Below are 25294 nucleotides of genomic sequence, written 5' to 3'. Positions count from 1 at the left end.
GGATCACTACTTAAATCCTTTCAGCGATGTCCTGGTTCAGGGATAAAGAGAAGATAGATATCAGATGCACTGACACTCAATAACTAATTAGTCTTTGGCTGGAGATGATTATTGACTTCACGCAGAGAAATGAAAACACAACCGCACTGGAACTCTTTTATTAAAAAAAATATTATTTCTAATGTCCAACCATGACTGTAACACTCCCATCTACTAACCCACATGTCGTGTAATAACAACATAAACTCCATGTTTAATGTTGCTGCAGCAGTAGTCCCTTCAGTGTAGTGGTCCACATGTACCGGGTTGGAAACAGGTTCTGTTAAATTCCTGCATGAATGGGACCAGCGCCGTCTGCTGGCGTCACCTTCACATCGCTGCAGGGCTGAAAGTTATGAATTCTGGATATGAATATATAAATATGCAGGTAACTGTTATTGAATGCGATGTTTACTTCTATGTGTAAAATGTGATGTTAAATGAAGATGTCCAGTGTTGATGTAGGAGCTGTATTCTGGTGGTGAAGATATATTTGATAAACTGTATTTCTACTCTAGGAATGCCTTTTAGGAGTTGAGGATTTTATTTCATTTATTTGACATTTTACTGTGAAATAGAAAAAGCTTTATAAACCATTCTTGTTCTACTTCTCTTAAAAATAACGATTCCACTCTACGATCCCAGTTAAGGAGCCTGAAAGCCAGAACATCCAGACTTAAAACCAGTTTTTATCCACAGGCCGTCAGGCTGTTGAATGACTCAGTCTACTGACATTTTTACTCACAATCTAATCACTGTTTGCACTACACTGGGAATGTTTGCATTTGTTCAATGCATATGCTTTTTATGTTTTTAATGTCTTGCTGCTGCACGCAATTTTATACCTGAATCTTTTAAATATATTGTGTGTATATTGTGTACATTTTTATATTGTGGGAAACGTTGCAAACTTAAGAATTTCATTGCATGGTGTAAAATCTGTGCATATGACAAATAAATATATTGAAATCTTGAAAAAGTAGTTTAATAAAAACCAGCTCCTGATAACTGCTGTGGGCTGCTGGTGTCTCTGTCCAAGATGTCAACGTGCTGTCCTGATCCGGTCTGGTGTCCCTAGATGCAGACGCAGTTTCACACACACACAACACAGCGAGGCTGTCCCGTAGAGGACGTCTCACACAACCCAGACCCGATCCTCCAACTCCAGAGGAGGAGAGACCTCATCGAAAATCAAAATGTTTACCACTGCTGAAAAGTGTTGAGAATTAAAATTCCTCAATGAATCCAAAGTGGTGTAACCTGAACTATTGGTGTCTGATTAATAAATGAAAATAGGAAACTCATACTTTGTGTTGTGACAATTATTGATCACATTATCTCTACTTAAGTTTTTAAAACCATCAGATTTAGGGTGGTTCCACCAACGTTCCACATAGTACCAGACATAAGAGAACATCAGAGGAGGAAGATCTTCAGATTGGTTTCAGCTTTTAGAAAATGAAGTCAAAATGAGAATTGTTGACTTTATTCTCCATATTTCAGCATTATTCTTGATATTTAGAATACGCTCAAAATTCACTGTAAATCCTAATAAGTTCACAGAACTCAAATATTATTTTGTAACAGATTACACAAAAATATTTTGGTGATGTTTTTAAAAGTTTCAAGTATTCCTAAAATAAAAGTTACATTTACAGTTGACTTAAATTATTTTAATGTTATCTTATAATTATTGAAGTCCCTCAACTTATAATTAGGGAGTAATTCACCCAAAATTTTCAATATTTTCCAACTCATATAATGTGGTAAATACAATCAAAATTAATTCTAAACTGCAATTCTGATGTCGGCCCACCACACAATTATAATAAGCTAATAATGTTAGAAAACATGAAAGTGACAATTTAACAACTTTTATTATTCAACACAATGTGCTTTTTAAAAGGCACGAATCAAAGGAGCTCATTTAAAAAGAAGTGCTTGTCCTAAATTAAAACAAAAGGAGATTTAGACTTTAATTTCTTTCAACTTTATTCTCAAAATGCAAAAAACTTGAAACTTCTATCTCTGATTTATTGTTTTTATGTCTGGCACTAATACTGAAAGTTCAACTTTATTCTCAACAATAAAGATCATCCTCGACTGAAATCCAACTTGTGTGTAAAGCAGCTTTTCTGTTCTCACTGCTTCCTCAGGCCTTGTGTTCAACACCTGCTTTATTTTACACTTTTTATTCTACAATCACATATTTACACATTTCTTTGACTCATAAACCATCTTACAGAATTCATGAAACCAATAAAAAATGGCCAAAGTGACCAGTAATTATCCAAAAGACTTTTCACACAAGATAGAACCATCCATTAACTTTTTCTACCCGGTATAACAAGGACACATACTGTGTTCTGGAGACATTATGGGATGGAATAGGCCTCACTCTTAAATGAAGCTTCATCACACAATCAAATATTCAGCTATATGTTTTCTGGGGCTGCACATCAAATACTAATAAATGTGGATCTGATGACATAATCAACACATTAATTTGATGCATCATGACACACGTTATGTAGACGATATCTATTTAAACCTCTGTTAAACCCACAGACATTTATTATAACTTCCAGAAGAAATCAGTTTCTAAAGACACCAAATATGTCAAGATGACGTTTGAGTCACTTTGCAAAAGAATTGCTGCACATTTAACATATGATAATAAATGTAATAAAGTGTAAATCAGTCACCACAGGAAACAGATTCTGTAGAAAATAAGATGTAAAATATATGAATATGTACATTTGTTCCCTTGATTGAAAATGAATCAATACCTGAAATGAGATCAGTGATTAGTTTACTCTGACAGGAGAGATGATCAGAGGGGCAGAGTTTTTACCACCTTCATTAGGCTAGGGACTGAAGTATGGGAAGAGTTTCTCAGTGAAGGAGCAGCCAGTAAAGGAGTAGATAAGAGCTGCAACATCTACGTCATAAAAGGAGACCATACCCTGCTCATAATCCACAAACACCCCCACCTTCTGAAGAGGAGACTTCAGAGAGAGAAGGACTGGAGGGTCAGCAAGAGCGTAGTACTCATTTCCATTTCTCAACGCTATAATCGTAACGTAACCTTTCTGAGAACCCAGCGTCATGTCCTTCCTGTTGATTGACTCTATGACCACTCCTAAATTCCATTTAGTTTTTCCTTTAACTTGAACCACAAAGTAAAATCTGCCGGAAGAGAAACTCTGTTTTCATAAAACATTAACACAATCAGAAAATCTCTCTGGGTTGTCTGGGAGATTCTTCCATACATCACCATGATTCACTTGTTTCCCATCATCAGACAGGATGAGAGCAGGATGTGCTGTCTCAGGATCAAGAGTCACATCCACTGCATACCGCTGGACCCTCTTCAGCTCAGACTTGAGCAGCTTCTTCATCTCTTTACTGAGTGTCTCCTCCAGCTGAACCACAGCTTTCACCACAGTCCCCTCATATGATGATGGACGGACACTGACCTCTGTCCAGTCCTTGGTGGGTGGAGGCTGTTGGATGTTTAGGGACTGGACCCTCTGGAGAAGATGGAGGTGGTCTTCAGAGCGTGAAAGCTGCTCCACCTCAGTGCTTCTCTTCATCAGCTCAGAGATTTCCTGTTCCAGCTCTGTGATGAAAGCTTCGGCCTTTTTTTGTTGTTTTCTGCTTCTTTTTGATGGTGTTGATGAGCTTATTCAGGCTTCTCTCAACAGACTCCTTCAGAGAAGTGAAGACCTGAACACCTTCTGCTATCTCTCTGTCTGCAGCTTCCTCACTGAGGTCCACTGAGTGTTTGATCTCCTGAATCTTCAGTCGTCTCTTCTGGATCATCTGCTGAATTTCAGCCTCTGTCTTCCCCAGCTCTGCCTTCTTTCCTTCATATTCTTCTTTCAGAGGAACAACATCATGTGTCTTGTGGTCTAAAACAGTGCAGAGCATGCAGACACATGTCTGGTCGGTCTTACAGAACAGCTCCAGAGGTTTATCGTGCTCCGTACACATCCTGCCTTCCAGGTTCTCCACAGGGTCGATCAGCTGATGTCTTTTCAGACCTGACGTGGTCAGATGAGGCTCCAGGTGAGTCTCACAGTAGGAGACCAGACACACCAGGCAGGACTTCAGGGCCTTCAGTTTGGTTCCAGTGCAGACGTCACAGGGAACTTCTCCTGGTTTGGACACTTGTTGCTCTGAGCTGCTGCTGCTGGCTTTCTGTTGAGCTGACTGTCTGAACTGAGCCACCATCTCAGAGAACAAAGTGTTGACCCTCAAATCAGGTCTGGTGGTAAAGTGCTCCTTACACAGTGGACACAGGTACTGGTCTTTAGTATTCCAGTATTCATTGATGCAGTTCTTGCAGAAGTTGTGTCCACATGGTGTGGAGACAGGATCAGAGAACACATCTAGACAGATGGAGCAAAGAAACTGATCTTCAGACTGCAGATAGTTTGCAGCAGCCATATCTACACACAGTGGGAATGAAAAGAAAAACATATTCAATATTTATGACAGAGTACACTAATGCCAAGCTGTCAAAAAACAAACATGTCCAACAATGTTAACTTAGCATTAAAAGTGTCATAATATACCAAATGAGACTTAAAGCTATGGTCCGTAGTTTCCACCGTCCCCATGAGGAATTCTAAGTAATGACAACAATTCAGCAAATAAATGTCGCCGGTTGACACCATGCTGAGAAATAGAGAGAGTTTTGTAGATCTGAGGGTCTTAAAGTGCCCATATTATGAAAAAATCAAATACAACTTCTGGGATATGTGTTATTTTGTGTCTCTGGTGCTTCCACACACATAAAGACTTAAAAAAAAACTGTCTATGGTGTTTTGAGTGTGATGCGTTTTCTGAATGTCCTCTGCTTTCAGTCTCCAGGTGAGCTGTTCAGAATCGGAGGGGCCGTCTACGCCCTCGGCCCAAACATTTGGTGTGTGTGAGATGTCTCTAACCGGAGCTAAAACTAGTGAGAGGTCTCACTCTGAGGCTAAAACAGAGACCTAAACACACAGGGTGAAAACAGGATCTGCAGCAATGTGCAGTTCAACAAAAAGATGGTGTTTTTTGAAAATTAAACCATGGAAACCTATTCCGATAAACCCTCTAAATCCAGTTATGACCCTGAAAATGAGCAGAATATGGACCTTTAATTGTCTTTGTATCAACCCATTTAGCGATGGCTTGAATGTAACGGACGTTCATTAATATAAAAACGTTACGCACTAAAGCTTTAATGACAATAAGTCAGGAACATTATAAAAGACTTCTTCATGTTCATGATAGGTGTCATGTCATAATTATGACGTGTCATGTCAGTCTTTAGCACACCCCTTCAAATGGGTCATGTCCCAACATCAAACTACATCGACATAAACAGAATTTTCTCATCCCATATCCTGTTTAAATTAAAATATAGAAAGATACAAAAGTTGATATATCGCCCAGCCCTCGATGTTAAAGGGGTAGAAATGGAAACTAAATGTTGAAGCAGCATGCTAATGAATGAAAAGCTCACATGAAGAGCTGAAGTCTGTCATATGTTCTGTTAGCTTCTGTTCAACCAGCTGTTAGTTCCTGAAATAAAGGCTGTCTTGTTGTTTTAGCCTTGCTAGCAGCACCACACCAAACACTACCATAATGTACCAGAAAGATGACATCATCATCAAACTACAACTTTAACATTAACACGTGTGATTGGAGTGAGTGGAGCCCCCCCCGTTAGTGTGAGATCTAAGCTTGTCTCATGAAAAGACCGAGTCCTTATCTGAGAGGCCTGAGGGCTCAATGGCAGGAGCATCTGGTCTGGACTGGGACAACCCTCCGTTTGCCAGCTGGCATTTTGCCAGATTCTTGACTGAAGTTATTTATGAGGCAGTCCCGCCCAACCAAAACACCACAAACTGTCCCAGCCTATCACACCTCAGCTCCACCCAAGCCCCGCCCTCTTTGCCCATATTAGGATTACCCGGCTCCAGTAACTGACGGAGACAAACTGCAGGTTTCAACTTGTCCCTTCAGAAACCTCTGGATGTGGTTTTACTCAGTCTATAGTTCAGGATTAAATAACCCTAATATTAATAAGTATCTTTGATCTTGTTGTTGAGGACGTGTGTCCACAAATCAAAACCAAGACAGATTTACACTTTTGATGGGATGAAGGTTGTGACACACACCTGTCAATCAAAGCAGCTCTCGTTGGGACACTCCCTCATATCTCAGCAGTGAAGTCAGCGGAGATTAAAATCTAACTTGTTTCCTGGTGCTGATTAAATCGGACTCAACTGAACATTAAAAGGCTCATTTTGGCCAAAACGTCCCACATCATAGAATAATTACTGAGTTACTTCAGATCTTACAATAGTGCTGAAAGTATGAACCACTGCTCTCATCTTAAAGTAGATCATGTAGCCCCAAAATCTCCCAAATGATAGGCGAGTTCCTCCATCAAAGGTGTGTGATGTTACCTGTTAAAGTCCCGTTCAGATGAGGTCAAAGAGACGTCGTCCCTTCATCAGCAGACACTGACAGATGCTGCTGCTGTCTGTCTTCATCTGACTGACATCCGTCACATCACCACACCTTTATATCCAGAAAGGTCATGTGACCTGAGAACAGGACCCGGTCCGACCTGTAGGGCTGCCAGTCAGCGCTCTGATTGGACAGTTTTCAGGTTCATTATGTAATGAGGGAGGAACAGTCCGACCTCATAACAACATGTACACACCTCGAGTTTGGAGCAGGAATGTTGTCCGTCAGCGTTGGCCCGCCTCTTACTGCAGCTCTGTGGTTAGCTTTTGTTTCCTCATATTTAGATATAGATGGGGGGGGGGGTGGAAGGCGGTTTCTAGGGCTCCAGCAGGGACGTGCAGACATTTTGGGGGGCAGGGAATCAAAGATAAAAGGCCTTATACTGTACTACAGGTGGGAGCTCCAAAGAGTTTAAACTGCAGGAACTCTGAAGCCCAAAAACAGGCGAGTTAACTCATGACGACATGTACAGACCTCGACTTTCATTCCAAGGACAGAGACGTTGGACTGTTGTCTGTCCAGTGTGGCTCCGCCTCTTCACCACCGCTCATAATAACAATAATAATAATAACAATAATAATAATAATAATAATAATAATACTTTTATTTATCTGGCGCTTTACAATGTACTCAAAGACACTTTACAGTACAACCAGCACATATAGCACATTAAAAACAGACAAAGCAATAAAAGCAACACATAAACATTTGAGAGAATGTGAATGCTGTTTGCTGATAGGCTGACGCTACACTAGATTGATGACTCTGTAAAAAGAAGGTGAAGTAGTGAGAATAGTTGAAAAAGTGGGAATGGGTTTAATTATCATGAATGTTTTTAAAAGTTGAATAATACCCAAAATGTTTGAAAAATATGGAAAATAATAATTCAATATTTGTAGATAATTTTAAGATGATGCTAAATAGAATTGCTGGCTTCAATTTGGATGAATGAAAAGTGGGTGGAAATGTGTCAGATACACACACATACACACACACACACACACACACACACACACACACACACACACACACACACACAGACAGACATGTTATCCATTCAGTGTTTTTATCAGTTCTTTTGAAACCACACCTGTAAAAGAATAACAGTGATGCTGGCACGAGTTTAAGGAAGAAGACTGTAGACTGCAGTTAGAGTCTGGTCTACATGAACTGCTGCTGTGTAGACTGGAGTTAGAGTCTGGTCTACATGACCTGCTGCTGTGTAGACTGGAGTTAGAGTCTGGTCTACATGACCTGCTGCTGTGTAGACTGGAGTTAGAGTCTGGTCTACATGACCTGCTGCTGTGTAGACTGGAGTTAGAGTCTGGTCTACATGACCTGCTGCTGTGTAGACTGGAGTTAGAGTCTGGTCTACATGAACTGCTGCTGTGTAGACTGGAGTTAGAGTCTGGTCTACATGACCTGCTGCTGTGTAGACTGGAGTTAGAGTCTGGTAGACTGGAGTTAGAGTCTGGTCTACATGACCTGCTGCTGTGTAGACTGGAGTTAGAGTCTGGTCTACATGACCTGCTGCTGTGTAGACTGGAGTTAGAGTCTGGTCTACATGAACTGCTGCTGTGTAGACTGGAGTTAGAGTCTGGTCTACATGACCTGCTGCTGTGTAGACTGGAGTTAGAGTCTGGTAGACTGGAGTTAGAGTCTGGTCTACATGACCTGCTGCTGTGTAGACTGGAGTTAGAGTCTGGTCTACATGACCTGCTGCTGTGTAGACTGGAGTTAGAGTCTGGTCTACATGACCTGCTGCTGTGTAGACTGGAGTTAGAGTCTGGTCTACATGACCTGCTGCTGTGTAGACTGGAGTTAGAGTCTGGTCTACATGACCTGCTGCTGTGTAGACTGGAGTTAGAGTCTGGTCTACATCAACTGCTGCTGTGTAGACTGGAGTTAGAGTCTGGTCTACATGACCCACTGCTGTGTAGACTGGAGTTAGAGTCTGGTCTACATGACCCACTGCTGTGTAGAGGGGAGTTAGAGTCTGGTCTACATGACCTGCTGCTGTGTAGACTGGAGTTAGAGTCTGGTCTACATGACCCGCTGCTGTGTAGACTGAGTTAGAGTCTGGTCTACATGACCTGCTGCTGTGTAGACTGGAGTTAGAGTCTGGTCTACATGACCTGCTGCTGTGTAGACTGGAGTTAGAGTCTGGTCTACATGACTTGCTGCTGTGTAGACTGGAGTTAGAGTCTGGTCTACATGACCTGCTGCTGTGTAAACTGGAGTTAGAGTCTGGTCTACATGACCTGCTGCTGTGTAGACTGGAGTTAGAGTCTGGTCTACATGACCCACTGCTGTGTAGACTGGAGTTAGAGTCTGGTCTACATGACCCACTGCTGTGTAGAGGGGAGTTAGAGTCTGGTCTACATGACCTGCTGCTGTGTAGACTGGAGTTAGAGTCTGGTCTACATGACCCACTGCTGTGTAGACTGGAGTTAGAGTCTGGTCTACATGACCTGCTGCTGTGTAGACTGGAGTTAGAGTCTGGTCTACATGACCTGCTGCTGTGTAGACTGGAGTTAGAGTCTGGTCTACATGACCTGCTGCTGTGTAGACTGGAGTTAGAGTCTGGTCTACATGACCTGCTGCTGTGTAGACTGGAGTTAGAGTCTGGTCTACATGACCTGCTGCTGTGTAGACTGGAGTTAGAGTCTGGTCTACATGACCTGCTGCTGTGTAGACTGGAGTTAGAGTCTGGTCTACATGACTGCTGCTGTGTAGACTGGAGTTAGAGTCTGGTCTACATGAACTGCTGTCTGGTCTACATGATGTAGACTGGAGTTAGAGTCTGGTCTACATGAACTGCTGCTGTGTAGACTGGAGTTAGAGTCTGGTCTACATGACCTGCTGCTGTGTAGACTGGAGTTAGAGTCTGGTCTACATGACCTGCTGCTGTGTAGACTGGAGTTAGAGTCTGGTCTACATGACCTGCTGCTGTGTAGACTGGAGTTAGAGTGTGGTCTACATGACCTGCTGCAGAAGTTAGAGTCTCTACATGACCTGCTGCTGTGTAGACTGGAGTTAGAGTCTGGCTACATGACTGGTACTGTTGTGACTGGAGAGTTGGAGAGTCTTAGACTGGTCTACATGAACTTTAGCTGGATAAAGACTACAATCCTGCTGGTGTACATGACTGCTTGTGTAGAGAGAGGTCTACATGACCTGCTGCTGTGTAGACTGGAGTTAGAGTCTGGTCTACATGACCTGCTGCTGTGTAGACTGGAGTTAGAGTTCATTAGATTCAGCATTCTCCAGGTTAACACTAGAACGGCCATGACGGTCATTTTGACCGTTTTGAAATTTATATAATAACTGCTGGATTTCCTGACTTTTCCTAAAAGGCCATTACACACTAGGCAAAGAAAATAAAATCACTTTTACCTATTTCGGCCAGACACGGTCATTGTGACCGCTCGGATTTTTGCGGTATTGTTTTTAATCTTCGCGCGGTTGAAGATGCATATTGGTTACTTAGTTACCATCAGCGTCTCTGCCAAAGAAACATCATAAGCGGTCTTGAGTAACAAGGGTGTGAATCAGCGATGGGCCGAAGGACAAGCCAGACGCTAGCTACCACCATGAGTACGGCGTGGATGGACTCCGTTCTGGACCAGAAGGCAGCGCCGGGCGCTCGCTCTGTGGAAGGAGCGGTACACGGAGCTAGATGGCCGGTGGCTGCCTACCTGTTATACAACTTTATACATCCTCAAACTGGCTGGAATCATCACATCCTCTCCAAGGAGTGCACCAGCAGTGAAATTGTCTGGAGAAAGTTCAGGCAGAACTGGCAGAGGAGCTGAGACACGAGTTTAGAGAGGAGAAAAGGGAGCGGGGGGGGGGGGGCACGGTCCGAGCAGCGCTGGTCACCACAGCAGACACCAACACGGAGGCAGTGACAGGTTAGGTTACGTTATAAATGTTCAAATAAGATACTTTTAGGTGTTATTTGCATGTTATAAGTTATGTTGAATGAATTTACACACCATATTTTACAGATGTCAATGGCATAATTACGTTTTACTATGCCATGATAGGAATTATTGAAACACCTGGGCAACTCAAGTGTATAATTAAACACGTACAATTTTACATTTTGGTGTTATTTTGCTTTTCTAAAGGTATCCTAACACAATACCTGCATTAAAATTGCAATTAGGTATTTATCATGACAGATTATAGAGTTTAGAATCTTGCGGTCAAAATGACCGCTCACGGCAGTTCTAGTGTTAATCAGCATCAGCAAAGGAGACTCTGCTCCAATGAGCATGTTTCTAGTTTCAGGTTTATATTTAGAACAAGCACCAAGGAGAGGGACTTAGTCTCACTAAGACCTGGTTCATTTTGCAAATGTAAATAAATCGTAATCCTTCTTTTGGTATTATTGGAATAATCTAATCTAATCTATTGGAATAAATAACACTTCCAAAATCTTTTAGAAAAATCTCCAGAATCTTTCCACTAAAGTGAAAAGGCTGTTGCTGTGATTCAGTTAGTTTGGTGGTGGGCGTGGCAGCAGGACAGGAACTCTGTCTCATCACTCCTTAGTGTTGGGATCCATCTAGTGGTGGTTCTGGGTCCCAGCACCAGTTAGTGGTCTACATGGAGGCCTGTTCTGCTGCTGCAGTGGAGCAGGGAGTCATGGAGACCAGCTGGGACATGAGGACGGCTGTCAGCTCTCAGATGTTCAGAGTTTAAATTAAGACCCCGCACTCATCAATTATTGTTGTTGGACTCTTTCAGAGAGATTATACAACATATTTAAACAATAAAGTCAACTTCCACCATAGAAAACTAAAGTTGTTGTTATTGTCAGACGTTCCCCGCTAGAAGAAGCTCTGCAGAACATCTAGAGATGAAAACAGGAAGAAGGTCTCAGGTGCTACGGCAGGCCGTTTAACATTTAATCACACCACACTCCTATCTGTCATTACATTTAGATATTAATAATAGCATTTCTCCTGGTCAAAGGGATATTCTAACTAGTCAGAATGGTAATTAAAGATATGCACAATAACATTCTTACTGGTAGAAATTGTTTTTCAAGATATCTCCAACTTTAATTAGTCAAAACTACATTTAAATCCTTAAATAGTACACGTGGCTGTTTTAATATTTAGTAGCTAGACTGGATACTTATTGCAGATATCTGTATTTAATTCTTCCTAGTGAGAAAGAACTTTCTAGATATCTGAACTAGATTTGATTAGACCATGTCCCCATCCTGTTGTGTAGACCAGTTTTTATTAAAGACCAGCAGTGCTGACAAAGCTCTGCTTCCTGAACATTTCCTCTAGTGATGAAGTCACTGCTTCCTCAGGCCTTGTGTTCAACACCTGCTTTATTTTACACTTTTTATTCTACTATCACATATTTACACATTTCTTTGACTCATAAACCATCTTACAGAATTCATGAAACAATAAAAAATGGCCAAAGTGACCAGTAATTATCCAAAAGACTTTTCACACAAGATAGAACCATCCATTAACTTTTTCTACCCGGTATAACAAGGACACATACTGTGTTCTGGAGACATTATGGGATGGAATAGGCCTCACTCTTAAATGAAGCTTCATCACACAATCAAATATTCAGCTATATGTTTTCTGGGGCTGCTCATCAAATATTAATAAATGTGGATGTTTTGCTTCATTTGTTTGCAAATGAACTCAAACTTCATCTTGACATATTTGGTGTCTTTAGAAACTGATTTCTTCTGGAAGTTATAATAAATGTCTGTGGGTTTAACAGAGGTTTAAATAGATATCGTCTACATAACGTGTGTCATGATGCATCAAATTAATGTGTTGATGATGTCATCAGATACATATAATACAACCTGGTAACTATGAAGTGTAAATCAATCAACACAGGAAATAGAAATAAATCAATAAATGAAATAAGTGAGAGGAGAATGCTATTCATAATACTATCTACGACTCCCCCCCCCCACTCGACAGCACACTGGCTGAGACCCCCCCCCCCCCCCCCCAAATAGGGCCCCAGAAGGTGATTGCTGCCTGTGGCTATCAGACTATATAACTCCTCCTCAAGCATTACACACTTAGAGAGTCACAACTGGACTAATAACACACACGTCTACATCTGAATCTCAATATTCTTGGACAGTTATGTGCAATAATCACTCAGTTCCATGTGCAATATCTATTTATTCACTGATGCCACTCATGTTGACGCTGTACTTTATGTTCCTACTGTACTCTATATTTACACTATACTTCATTAGCATTTAGCAACAGAATCTTTCAACCATGGCCGTATCTACCATTAAAGGACACGGAGGTCCAGATCTCCTCTGTATCACCCTCACCCCCCCCCCCCCCCAAAAAGAGATGAAACTGCCTAAATAAAACTTGTACAACACCAAGATACGACTTGTTCCTCTGTCTGATCATCTAGTGGGGGGGGGGGGGGGGGGGACTGAGTAGGCGGTGTAGTGGATGTTGCCGTGGTAACTATCCAGTATATGACCATCACCATTGTTTTGGGTATAGTGTCAACAACAGCTTTTCTTTCTAGTGACTACAGCAGGTACTTAACAGACAATTAGTGTATATAACTAGTAGAAATGTACTTTTCAATGCTATTAATCTCCAGACATCTGACAAAAGCTCCCTCGCTGTCGCGCTGCATATAACAGTGCAGTGGCCGTTGATGCCATCCAATATTAATGTAATGTTAGCTAGTTTCACTTGGATGAATGTTAACATTACCTTATATGGTGTGCTAGCTGGTTAACTGTATGATTAATGTTGTTATCTTAACATTATGAGAGAACAGTAACCTTTAATGTAACCATACGCTGGTACTATATAAATAGATCAACTGAGTTGTGTTTAATGTCTTCACTGAGACAATCTGAAATGAAGAGACTACTTCAGACAAAGCTTTCCCTTGGGAAGGGACGAGATGAACAAGATCATGATGAGACCCAAAGAAAAAGGAAGGCACTGTATTTTCACTGCTGAAATAAAAACTAAATTTGGAGGTCTGTAACTCTCAAATCCTGGACACAGTCCTGTTTTCGACCTAATCTTACTTTTTCACATAATCCCACTTCTGATTAACTTTTTAATTTTTGCAGTGTACGCTAACTATATTACTTCATACACTTATCAAATCTTTTTTGTAACTCTTAATTTTGACTTTGACTGTAAGAAATTGCAACTAACAATTTCCCTGAGGGGATCAATGAAGTATTCTGGTTCTGATTAGTTTACTCTGACAGGAGAGATGATCAGAGGGGCAGAGTTTTTACCACCTTCATTAGGACAAGGACAGAAGAATGGGAAGAGTTTCTCAGTGAAGGAGCAGCCAGTAAAGGAGTAGATAAGAGCTGCAGCATCTACGTCATAAAAGGAGACCAGACCCTCCTCATAGTCCACAAACACCCCCACCTTCTGAGGAGGAGACTTCAGAGAGAGTTCTTCAGTGAGAGGTCTGCTGGACCCTCTTCAGCTCGGCTTCAAGCAGCTTCTTCATCTGTTGATGAGCTGAGCTGGAGGATCCTTAAGAAACTTGAGGCTTTGACCTAAGTCCTCAAATGGTTTTTGTAAATCCTCCGCCGTTGCTGCAGCTGAAACAGAGAATAACTTCAGAGTCCCAGGACTCTTCAGTTGGATTGGTCGTCGTGGTTACCCTCTGTGGTCTGTCCCATAAAATCCACTGAAGAGGATTTCTGAAGTGTTCTCCAGCTGTTTGCTGTTCAAATCCCAATCTTTTATTTGAGGTCCTGTGGTCCGGTGCTGTTCTGGGTCCAGTCCATTGCCTTCTGAGATCCGCCGAGGAATAACGCTGTTCGCTCTTTGTCTTCCCTTTTTACATCTTTCTTGGAACACACACATCTCTAACTTTCCTCACATACACACACATTTTCAGAGACACACATCTCTGCTCTGCACACACATTTCCCTTCCTGCTCTGGGCGTGTCCTAACATCTCCCTCTCACTTCCCTTATTCTCTACACACACATTTCATCACATGCTTATTCATAATCACATTTAAAATCATAACCTCCTTCATTCTGTCTTCTGGTTATAATCCTATTTTAGTTGATTACATTGTAATTGTTACACCAAATACATCACATTCTTTACTTCTACTTAACCAGTTCCATAATCATCTGAAAAGTACCTAATTATTTCTATTGGTTACTATAAAGGTTATACTCATTTGTGTTATTTGTTGGAAAATACCTCGCAGTTCCAAGACTCAATAGTCACTGTCTGCACATCTGTCCCTTGAGTTGTAAAGGACAGAGCGGGACAGCTCACATGAGACTCGTTGGAGACGAGCTGCGCCTCGCCTGTAAAGGGGACGAGAGCCGGGGGACGGGGACAGAATCCGCTCCCAAGTCGGACAGTTTCCAGATGTTTCCGCAGCCTTCAGGCTGGACAGGAAGTGACTGGAACACTGTGGTCCGATTTAATAAAATGTTATCAGACCCATATATCAGCTGGTACACAGTCTCTAGTTGTTTTTATTATGACAGAGTAGCTCTCAAAAAGCTCTACATGTGATCTGTTGCTGATTTTAATAAACAACAGACTGGAGATGATCTGTAATCTGAACAGATTTAGTCTCTCTGACTTCTAAACGTCACTATCAGCCACACAACATGTGTTCTGGACAGAATACGCCTTCAAATTAAACTAATAGAAGTTCAAATCCCTCCAATTCAAAATCAATAAAAAGTTTATAAAAACATCATCATGTTAAGTCGATTCTAAACCAATCAGCTCTTAGATCAGCTGAGAGGCTTGCGTTTCCCAGCATGCTCTGCTGGGTCCGCCTGAGTCTTACAGTCGGTGAAAAGCAACTGTGCTGCCTGCGTCTCAGAACTGAGTCCACTACGGTTCAAAGCAGAGGGTTAAAACTATTTACATGAATGACAGGACTACCCCTTCAAAGGGAGGGAGCGTAATATGTAGTCGTAGCCAGGACAACATACATGCTGTTCAGAAGATAGAGTTACTGCTGGTCAGCCTTCAATGTGGAGAGAAGATCAGAATATAACAACACAGCTATCAGGGCATGAGGAGGAGGAAAGAGCTTGGCTCTGGAACATGTTCACAACGAGGCAGTGTGGATGAGCTGGTGTCTTTTACGGTGACCACTCCAAGAAAAGGTTTTCCCACATTGTTCACACCAGTACGGCTTCTCTCCAGTGTGAATGCGCTGGTGTTTTCTAAGGTTACTACTCTGAGAAAACGCTTTCCCACATTGTTCACAACTGTAAGGTTTCTCTCCAGTGTGAATGCGTTGATGTATTTTTAGGTGACTCGGTATTGTGAAAGCTGCCCCACATTGATCACAGCTGTAAGGCTTCTCTATATTGTAAACTATCTGATGAATCTTAAAATATCTTGATGTGAAGGTTCTGTCACAGTGGGGACAGCGGTGATGTCCGCTGTCAGCTCTTTCTCTCCGTTTCTAGACAGAAAAACAGAGAGTGAGTTAGTGAGGTGCCGCTGTAGAGATCTATCTTAAACTAGAAACTATGTCCACATTTAAAGAATGTCTGTGGAACAGAGTTTGACTGATGCATTACCTTTCTTAATTATCAGATTTTTACATTGCACTTGTATCTGTAGGGGTTATTGTGTTGTCTTTATGTTGCTGGACTAGGTCTACTGCAGTAAAGTAATTTGGAACCAATGTCCCTGATAGACATTAGCAATGAGTGGCACCAGTTGACCTTTGACCTTTTGTTTTAGCTTGGTGTTGTTGCTAAATCAAACTTGTATCTCCAGCAGTATTGGGCAGTAACGATACTAGTTTAACTACTTCTCAGCAGCGTGTCTGGTTTCTGAATCAAACAGCTTTTCAGAGGTTTACCTCTTTTATTGAGCAAGTAATGTGGTATTGTCCACACGAGCGACATTTCCTAAAGCATTCCTGAAGCTCAGCAGAGCTTTCTGCTGTGCTCTGAAATAAAACTGCTGAGGATCACTGATGCCACTGACAAACACCGGCGCATATGTCGTGATCATGAAGGTTTAAAAAATAGCTTTGATGTATGTAAAGGTTCTGAGTCAACCAGGATTGGCCCTAGATCAAACACTTCCAATATGGTAAAGATCACATAGGCAGTTCATATAGATATTATATACAATGTATATGAACCTTTGTACAGATTTGGTCCAGAGTCTCATAGTGGGATGAAAAAAAAGAATTTCAGGATTCACATTGAAAGGATTTAATTTTGATGAGATATGTAAAAGGTTTGTCTCGGTCTCTATTTACAAAAAAAATCATTTGAGAACCAAAGAAAATTAATTTAGTAACGTTTTGTAACAGCAACCTCGAGATGCTATATGCCAAGTTTCAGGCAGAGTTAGAGTTTCAGGTCAGTAAACCCAGGACGAGTTTTGAAAAGTAGGTTTTGCATATCCACGCATCCCTTGATTAAAACTTCATCACTTGACATTGGCCACATCCATTTGGGGTTGGGATTTCTTTACTTCACAGGTGGGCCTCGTCAGGGTTAATTAGTAGAGTTCCTTGCGTTATTAATGGGGTTGGGACCATCAGTTGTGTTGTGCAGAAGTCAGGTTGATACACAGCCGACAGCCTATTGGACAACTGTTAGAGTTCATATTATGGCAAGAACCAATCACATCAGTGAAGACCTCTCCTGGACCACCAACACTGCATCACTGGCGAAGAGAGCTCAGCGCCGCCTGTACTTCCTGCGGAAACTCAGGCGAGTAAGTGCCCCACCAGCCATCATGACCACGTTCTACCGAGGCTCCACTGAGAGCATCCTCTCCAGCTGTGTTGCTGTCTCTAAATACAACAGAAAAGCCCTGCAGCGCATAGTGAACACAGCTGGAAGGGTTATTGGTGCTTCACTCCCCTCCCTGAAGGACATTTACACCTCCCACCTCACCCGCAAGGCCACCACAATTGTGAGTGATGCAAGTCACCCCCACTCACAATTTGTTTGATCAATTGCCCTCTGGGAAGAGGTCCAGAAGCCTGCGCTCCCCCCCACCAGACTCACCAACAGCTTCATACACCCGCCTGTTAGGATGCTGAACTCTCTCCCCCCTCTCCCCCCTCCACCCTCAGCTACATAACATCCTGGACCTTTGGACCCACAAAAGCTGACCGGCACCACTCCACTTGTACACATGCACACTTTGCAACTTGTTGTTGTTGTCCTGAAAACACTTCTGAGCACACTTCTGCTGCTCTTACATAACTTGCACCATTATGCCACTTGCCTTGCCTAAAACCCAACTACCTCAGCCATTTATTGGTCTGACTTTTGCACTATTATATTGACTGTCTACTGTATGCACAATTGCACATCCTCAACTCAAATTTTGCTGCTCTTATTTACTTCATTGTATGTGCCTTCTTATTTTTATATTGTTTACTTGAATGTTATGTTTGTTTGTCTGTGACCTAATTGTTAAAATATGTCTCGTCTCCACCGTGGGATAGAGGGAAACGTAATTTCGATCTCTTTGTATGTCTTGACATGTGAAGAAATTGACAATAAAGCAGACTTTGAAAAAATATGTACCTTTGTACAGATTTGGTCCAGAGTCTCAGAGTGGGATGAAAAAAAAAGAATCTCAGGATTCACGTTGATAGGATTTCATTTTAACCAGATATGCAAAAGGGTTGTCTGGGTCTCTATTTACAAAAAAATCATATTTTACAATTTACGCAAAGAAAATTAATTTAGTAACGTTTTGTAACAGCAACCTCAAGATGCTAAATGCCGAGTTTCAGGCAGATCGGTCAGTAAACCCAGGACGAGTTGGTTTTGCATATCCACGCATTTCTTGATTAAAACTTGGCATGAATATATTGAATATGTTAAATTAAATTGGTAAAAATGTACATTACGATGAACTTGAATGCACCTCACATGAAAGGCCCTGAGGAGATTATCCACTCTGATTCCCCCGGCCTTTACTTGCCCGTGTTGCCCCCCCGGCCACTATCAGAGGGCGGAGTTTAATGACTACCGGTTTTTCTTTGAGGAATTAAGGTATAATATATAAATCCTAAAAGACATTAGTGAAACCCTCTTTGTGCATTCATTAATATTATATTAGATTTCTGGGAGTCTTCAGTCTGGAGTAACCTCTTTCCTTCACTCACCTCCTCCTTCTTCCTCTTGCTCCCTCGCTCCTCTGAGTCTCCCGAGGCCTCCCTGACACCTTTCCTCTTGCCCTCCTCCTCCTCCTCCTCCTCGTGTTTCTGCATGTACTCGGTGATCAGGTCCAGGTCCAGGTGGTCTTGCGGCTCCCATGTGTTCTCCTCACTGGAAAGGTGAGTGCAGACAGAAGAACATCTCCTCACACTTTGTTTTTAGACAATCCATTCTCACTCTAATTCATCATTCCTATTAGTCCTTTTTTCTATTTCTAAGGTTATTTGTGGGTCTGCAACTTAGAGTCAAAATACCAAACCTTCACCTTTGAGGGCGTGATACAATACAATGATTCAAATGTGCCTTCAGGATATTAAAACCTGGATGACCTGTAATTTTCTAATGTTAAACTCAGATAAAACTGAAGTCATTGCTCTGGGGCCCAAGCACCTCCGTGACGCACTATCAAAAGAGATAGTTACTCTGGATGGCATCACCCTGGCCTCCAGCACCACCCTGGCATCCAGCACCACCCTGGCCTCCAGCACCACCCTGGCCTCCAGCACCACCCTGGCCTCCAGCACCACCCTGGCCTCCAGCACCACTGTGAGGAATCTTGGAGTTATCTTTGATCAGGACATGTCCTTTAATTCCCACATAAAGCAAATTTCAAGGATTTCCTTTTTTTACTTACGTAATATTGCAAAATCAGGAATATCCTGTCTAAAAATGATGCAGAAAAACTAGTCCATGCATTTGTTACTTCTAGGCTGGATTACTGCAATTCTTTGTTATCAGGCTGCTCGGAAAAGTCCATAAGGACTCTTCAGCTGATCCAGAATGCTGCAGCACGTGTTCTGACGGGAACCAGGAAAAGAGATCACATCTCTCCTGTTTTAGCTTCTCTGCATTGGCTTCCTGTAAAATCTAGAATAGAATTTAAAATCCTTCTTCTCACCTACAAAGCTCTTCATGGTCAGGCTCCATCTTATCTTAAAGAGCTCATAGTACCTTACAACCCTGCGAGAGCACTATGCTCCCAGAATGCAGGGTTACTTGTGGTTCCTAGAGTCTCTAAAAGTAGAACGGGAGCCAGAGCCTTCAGCTATCAGGCTCCTCTCCTGTGGAACCAGGTTCCGGTTTGGGTTCAGGAGGCAGACACCGTCTCCACATTGAAGAGTAGGCTTAAGACTGTCGCCATGGTCCCGCTACCTGTTCTGCGGTGCCCAGCTACATTGCTCTGGAGGAAACTACTAGAACTGTTGGGTCGTAAATTCTGGAGTGTGGTCTAGACTTGCTCTATCTGTAAAGTGTCTTGAGATAACTCTTGTCATGAATTGATACTATAAATAAAATTGAAAATTAAAAATTGAAAATTGAAATGCTGACATTTATTTGCAATATGTAAATAACACTAAGTATTAATATTCTAGACTCATACTTACTCTGAGAACCCCTTCCATTTCAGCAGAAACTCTACTCTTCCCTTCACCACTCTGCGGTCCAAAACCTTCTCCACCACAAACTCCTCCTCCTCCACCTTCACTGCTGTTGCAGGCTGCTGCTCCTCCTCCTCCTCTTCCTTCATCACTGCTGCTGCAGGCTGCTCCTTGTCCTCCTCCACCTTCACTGCTGTTGCAGGTTGCTCCTCCTCTTCCTCCTCCTCCACCTTCACTGCTGCTGCAGGCTGCTCCTTGTCCTCCTCCACCTCCTCCTTCACTGTTGCAAGCTGCTCCTCCTCCTCCTCCTCCACCTTCACTGCTGCTGCAGGCTCCTCCTCCTCCTCCTCCTCCTCCTCCTCCTCCTTTACTGCTCCGGTCTCCAGCTTGCCGTCTGCTGAGGACTCCTTTGATAGACCCAAGGGGGAAACATGCAGAGATAATGATACAAGGGTTAGAAGAACTAATGGGAGGTGTGAGTGAATTCTAGCTGACCCTGTTTACTAGAGCCAGGGTTGCAGTGGTTGCCCGTGTGCAACAACAGCTGGAACAGAGACTCTGAACCGGTTCACCACCATCTGGATGCCGGCAGTTCACAAAGCTGTGCCGAGCCGAGAGCCAGCTTTACAACAGAGGGAGCTTGGAGGACACTTGTCTCCACCCCCCCTGACCTGTTGCGTTTTCTGCTAAGATAAAAGTGTCTCTTTATTTCCCGCAGAATATGGCGTTTGTGTGTATTGACAGTGTGAGCCTGTCGAACACATCTGTTCTGTATTTTGTTGACAGGGTAAAGGGACAGTTTATCCTGGCAGGAAAAAGTGTTTTTTGGGGTTATTTGCTTGTAGTCGACCACTCCGCGATCCTGTCTAAAGATTTCACAAAACACCGGTATAACAGTAGCGGAGCTGCAGCTAGCTGCCATCGGCGAGTCGGTGATACTACCCAGCACGTCAGCAGCAGTGCTGGGCCAAGGATCAGCGATGCAGCAGCGGAGGACCGAAGGTTGCCTGCTGTCGCCCGATGCGGTTTCCATCTCTGCTCCGCTGCCCTTGATCCACGCCAGCGGTGGGGGAACGCTGTGCTCAGCCAACGTCAGCTCGACTGCGGCCCCCCCCGGTTGGTCTGAGCCGGGAACCAGCGTTGCAGTGGGAGGCCATCACCACAACGCCCGGAACAAAAGGACAGAGTCCACACAAGGGAAGACGTAACATTCGTAACCCAGTACTCAGAAAACATAAACAACTACAAAATGTTAGGACACTTGATGAGGCTAGGACTGTTTAGGCCCTGTTGTTTAAAAAGGGGGGGCTGTTTGGGGGGGCATCTAAATGTACGCAGCTTGGTGACATAACGTGAACAGGCTGAACATTTGTTATGTAATTCTAATGTTGATTTTATGGGTTTATCTGAAACATGGCTCACCAGCTCCTCACCTGAAGCTGCTGGGTCACTACCAGAATACCAAACTTATAGGAAGGATAGGGGTCAAGAGAAGGGGGGGGGGGGGGGGGGCAATCAGATCAAATGGCCCAGTGACATCACACTGGAACACGTTGGTGTAAATATCTCTCTCTCTCTCCCTCTCTCTCTCTCTCTCCCTCTCTCTCTCCCTCTCTCTCTCTCTCTCTCTGACAGCTATCTGCATCTATCACCAACCTACTGCTAAGCTGGACGTCTCTGACCAGCTCAAAGCACTCCGTACGATATGTAGTCATAAAAAAGACAGAACACCTCAAGCTGATAACAGATTATTTTAACCTCACTAAGATAATACAACAACCCGCCAGAATCACACATCACACTCTAGAATTGACTTAGTTTTCACCAACAAACCAGAAAGGATTATAAAACCCAACCTGTTAACAGGTCCCTCAGACCATGATGTAATCTTTTCTTCTAAAAAGGTAAAACGTCAGAAAATCCAAATCACACTTCAACCAACCACACTAGTAATAGGACAACTCCCAAGAACCAACTAGAAAACGTGGACAGAGCTTTGAAAGATGTTGACTGGATTGTCTTTATGGACTGGAGGACGTGGACGCTGGCACTGACTTATTCCTCTGGAAAGTCAAAGAGGTGATCCTCTCTTTCTCCAGGAGGGGGCGCCATGGGAGAAAGAAGTCCAACTCCCCCCCCCCCTGGCTTACCCTGCCTGTTTAGAGCTATTAAAGCATAGGGATCAATTACTCTGAAAATCTATTAGGTCTGGACTTAATAAAGACAGACTTAGTTTATCAAGAGCCAGAAATAAAGAGACGTCTGAATACGAAAGGCTGAAGCAAACCTTTCTGCTAAAGACATCAGCAAAGAAGATGCTGTGTAGTAACAGCCAATCAGGAGTCAGCCTTAGCCTGGCTCCGCCCTCCTACGTACTTCTGCTCAATTCTCATTTTCCTTCAGTACTCCGTGAGGAGCAGCACAGCTGGAGCATCAGAGGCTGCAGGGCCACAAGAAAAGGACCCGGGGGGGGGGGCACCCAGTTATAGTTCAGTCCATCACATCTATGTTATTTAGTCTGGTTTAGGAAAGTCTCTTCCACATGGTGAAGGAGGGTCTAAGGTGAAGGTCTACAGTTCATTATTAATTAACAACGGTATCGGGTATCAGATACACAAAGACCAGGATCGGGACCGGGACTGAAACAGTCAGATCAGTGCCTCCCTAAATAAAACTGGAAACAACCTGGTCCCATCAGCTGATCAGCAGCAGACATTTCATTTTTAGAGTCCAAGTCCAGCAGGAGTCCTCTCAGGACAGATCTAGGAGGTCTACGCCACACTATCTACTTTACAAAGAGACAACCATTGGACACCAGCAAGCATTTGGGGGACCAGTGGAGACACCAGGGCCAAGCCAGGAAGGTTCTATGATAGGAGAACCCTGACCTGAACATGGCTGCTATCAGAGGCCCAGTCTGCTGCTGGTCTTCTGGGGACCTCGTTGCTCCGCTGCTCCTGGTCCTGGTTGTCCTCCTCCATTCCTCTCTGGTCCTGAAGTCCAGCAGGTCTCCACTGTGGCTGCTGGACTCCCTCTGGATCCTGTTCAGTCCAAATCAAAGCAGCAGAGATATTGAGAAGCTGCTGTCTCCTCTCGTTCTCCTCACACAACTAAAAGATACACCACACACACCACACCACACACACACACACACACCACACAAACTAAAAGATACAAAACACACACACACACACACACACACAAGATACAACACACACACACACACACAACCCTCACACAACTAAAAGATACACACACACACACACACACACACACACACCACACACACCACACACACAACTAAAAGATACAACACACACAACACACACACACACACAAGATACACACACACACACACACACACCCTCACACAACTAAAAGATACAACACACACACACACACACACACACACACACACACACACCAACTAAAAGATACAACACACACACACACACACACACACACAACTAAAAGAACAACACACACACACAACACACAACTAAAAGATACAACACACACACACACACACACACACACGCGCACACACACACACGATACAACACACACACACAATACAACACACACACACACACACACACACACACACAGTACAACACACACACACACAACACACACACAGACACACGCCACGCACGCAAACGCACACCACGCACGCACACGCAGGAAGAGCTGACTGGACTGCGGAGGGCTAGTGGGGGGTAGAGGCTGACATTTTTTCGGGAATCCCGCGGGTCACGGGATTCCCGTGGGATTCCTGCAGGATGGGAGTCATAGTTACTATTAATCACGGGATTTGGACGGTACGGGATAAATGGTTAACGGGAGCAGACGGGAGCGGGGATCAACCGATAGCAAAGACGACAAAAAAATCTAAATGCACCTAAATGCAAAAAAACCTAAATGCACCATTTTGTAGTTTCCTTTTAATACGCCTACAATGTAACGCAATTAAAAAATAACTACACGACCCAGCCGTCCCAGAAGCCATCGGTGCTTTTTGTCACGGCCTACCGCCGTAGTTCAAAGAGCGGCGATGGAGGGAGCTAACAGCCGCGGAGACGTCGGCAAAAAATGATTTACAGCGCAAAGTCAGAAGTAAGGACATGTCTACTAAGTTCACAGAACTGGTCGGAAAGTCTGAAATATGAATGAAGTTTATGAGAGTAGAACGTGACGGTGATAGCACGATGTACGCTGCTTGTAAGACATGCTTAGTCTCAGTCACGTACGCTAGGGATTCAGGGACAAGCGGTCTGAAGAGGGACACTGGCCAGGCCCAGGAGGGAAGAATCAGCCGAGCATTGCTTCGATCATCAAGCGAAAATTGCCGTCAGGTGTCAAGTCTCGTCTGACCGACAAAATTGCTCGCATGTAAATGGGAGCGGTACAGGAGCGTGAGTCCGTTTAAACAGGAGCGGGATGGGAGTGGGATTAGTTTTTAAACTTTGGTCTGGGAGTGGGACGGGACAAGATTTCTTTCTATGGGAGTGGGACGGGACAGGAGTGAAAATCCACTCCCGTGTCATCCTCTAGTGGGGGGGCAGCCTCAGAGAGCTGGTCTGATTAATGCTACTAGTGTGTGTGTGTGTAGTTCAGATAGAGTGTGTGTGTGTGTAGTTCAGATAGAGTGTGTGTGTGTGTAGTTCAGATAGAGTGTGTGTGTGTGTAGTTCAGATAGAGTGTGTGGTGTGTGTAGTTCAGATAGAGTGTGTGTGTGTGTAGTTCAGATAGAGTGTGTGTGTGTGTAGTTCAGATAGAGTGTGTGTGTGTGTAGTTCAGATAGAGTGTGTGTGTGTGTTTCTATCCTAACTGCTTCTCTACTATATCTGACCTCACAGAACAGTGTGTGTGTGTGTGTGTGATTGTGTGGTGTGTGTGTGTGTGTGTTGTGTGTGTGTGTGTGTGTGTACCTGTAGGCGGTCCTAAACGTCCAGTCCCCGTCCTTCCCTGTCTTATTAATGTTCCTGTAGTCCGGAAGTGTCCCGGATGTAAAGAGTTCATCAGGTTATGAATATTGTCCTGTAGAGTCCATGCTAACTAGCTGCTAACTAGCTGCTAACTAGCTGCTAACTTCATGTGCCGACCTCGTGCCGTCTCCTCGCCCTGCACCGTGTTGCT

At 43.4% G+C, this 25294-nt stretch overlaps 1 protein-coding gene and 1 pseudogene across 3 annotated transcripts in view; both read right to left on the bottom strand.

Annotated features, from left to right (window-relative positions):
- Nucleotides 1-2831: 2831 nt before the first annotated feature.
- LOC116677102 (zinc finger protein RFP-like) lies at nucleotides 2832-6609 on the bottom strand (annotated as a pseudogene).
- An 8907-nt stretch (nucleotides 6610-15516) lies between these two features.
- Nucleotides 15517-25294, bottom strand: part of LOC116677107 (zinc finger protein 3) — a 33258-nt gene continuing 23480 nt past the window's right edge. The window contains exons 1-3 of one of the 3 annotated variants that reach the window (XM_032507787.1): nucleotides 25087-25294; nucleotides 23044-23196; nucleotides 15517-16036 (exon numbers count right to left, since the gene is read on the bottom strand). The exon at nucleotides 25087-25294 is cut by the window's right edge and continues 99 nt beyond it. In XM_032507787.1, the coding sequence (XP_032363678.1) occupies nucleotides 15674-16036; nucleotides 23044-23136 (456 nt within the window). In that variant the 5' untranslated portion in view covers nucleotides 23137-23196; nucleotides 25087-25294 and the 3' untranslated portion in view covers nucleotides 15517-15673. Of the gene's footprint in view, nucleotides 16037-20514; nucleotides 20563-23043; nucleotides 23197-25086 lie in introns of those variants that run through there. The other 2 variants (XR_004328926.1, XM_032507788.1) reach the window with 2 other exon arrangements.

Source organism: Etheostoma spectabile, unplaced genomic scaffold, assembly GCF_008692095.1.
Source record: "Etheostoma spectabile isolate EspeVRDwgs_2016 unplaced genomic scaffold, UIUC_Espe_1.0 scaffold00004385, whole genome shotgun sequence".
NCBI classification, from domain to species: domain Eukaryota; kingdom Metazoa; phylum Chordata; class Actinopteri; order Perciformes; family Percidae; genus Etheostoma; species Etheostoma spectabile.
Note: the sequence above shows the minus strand (reverse complement) of the source record. Positions and strands in the feature narration are given on the sequence as shown.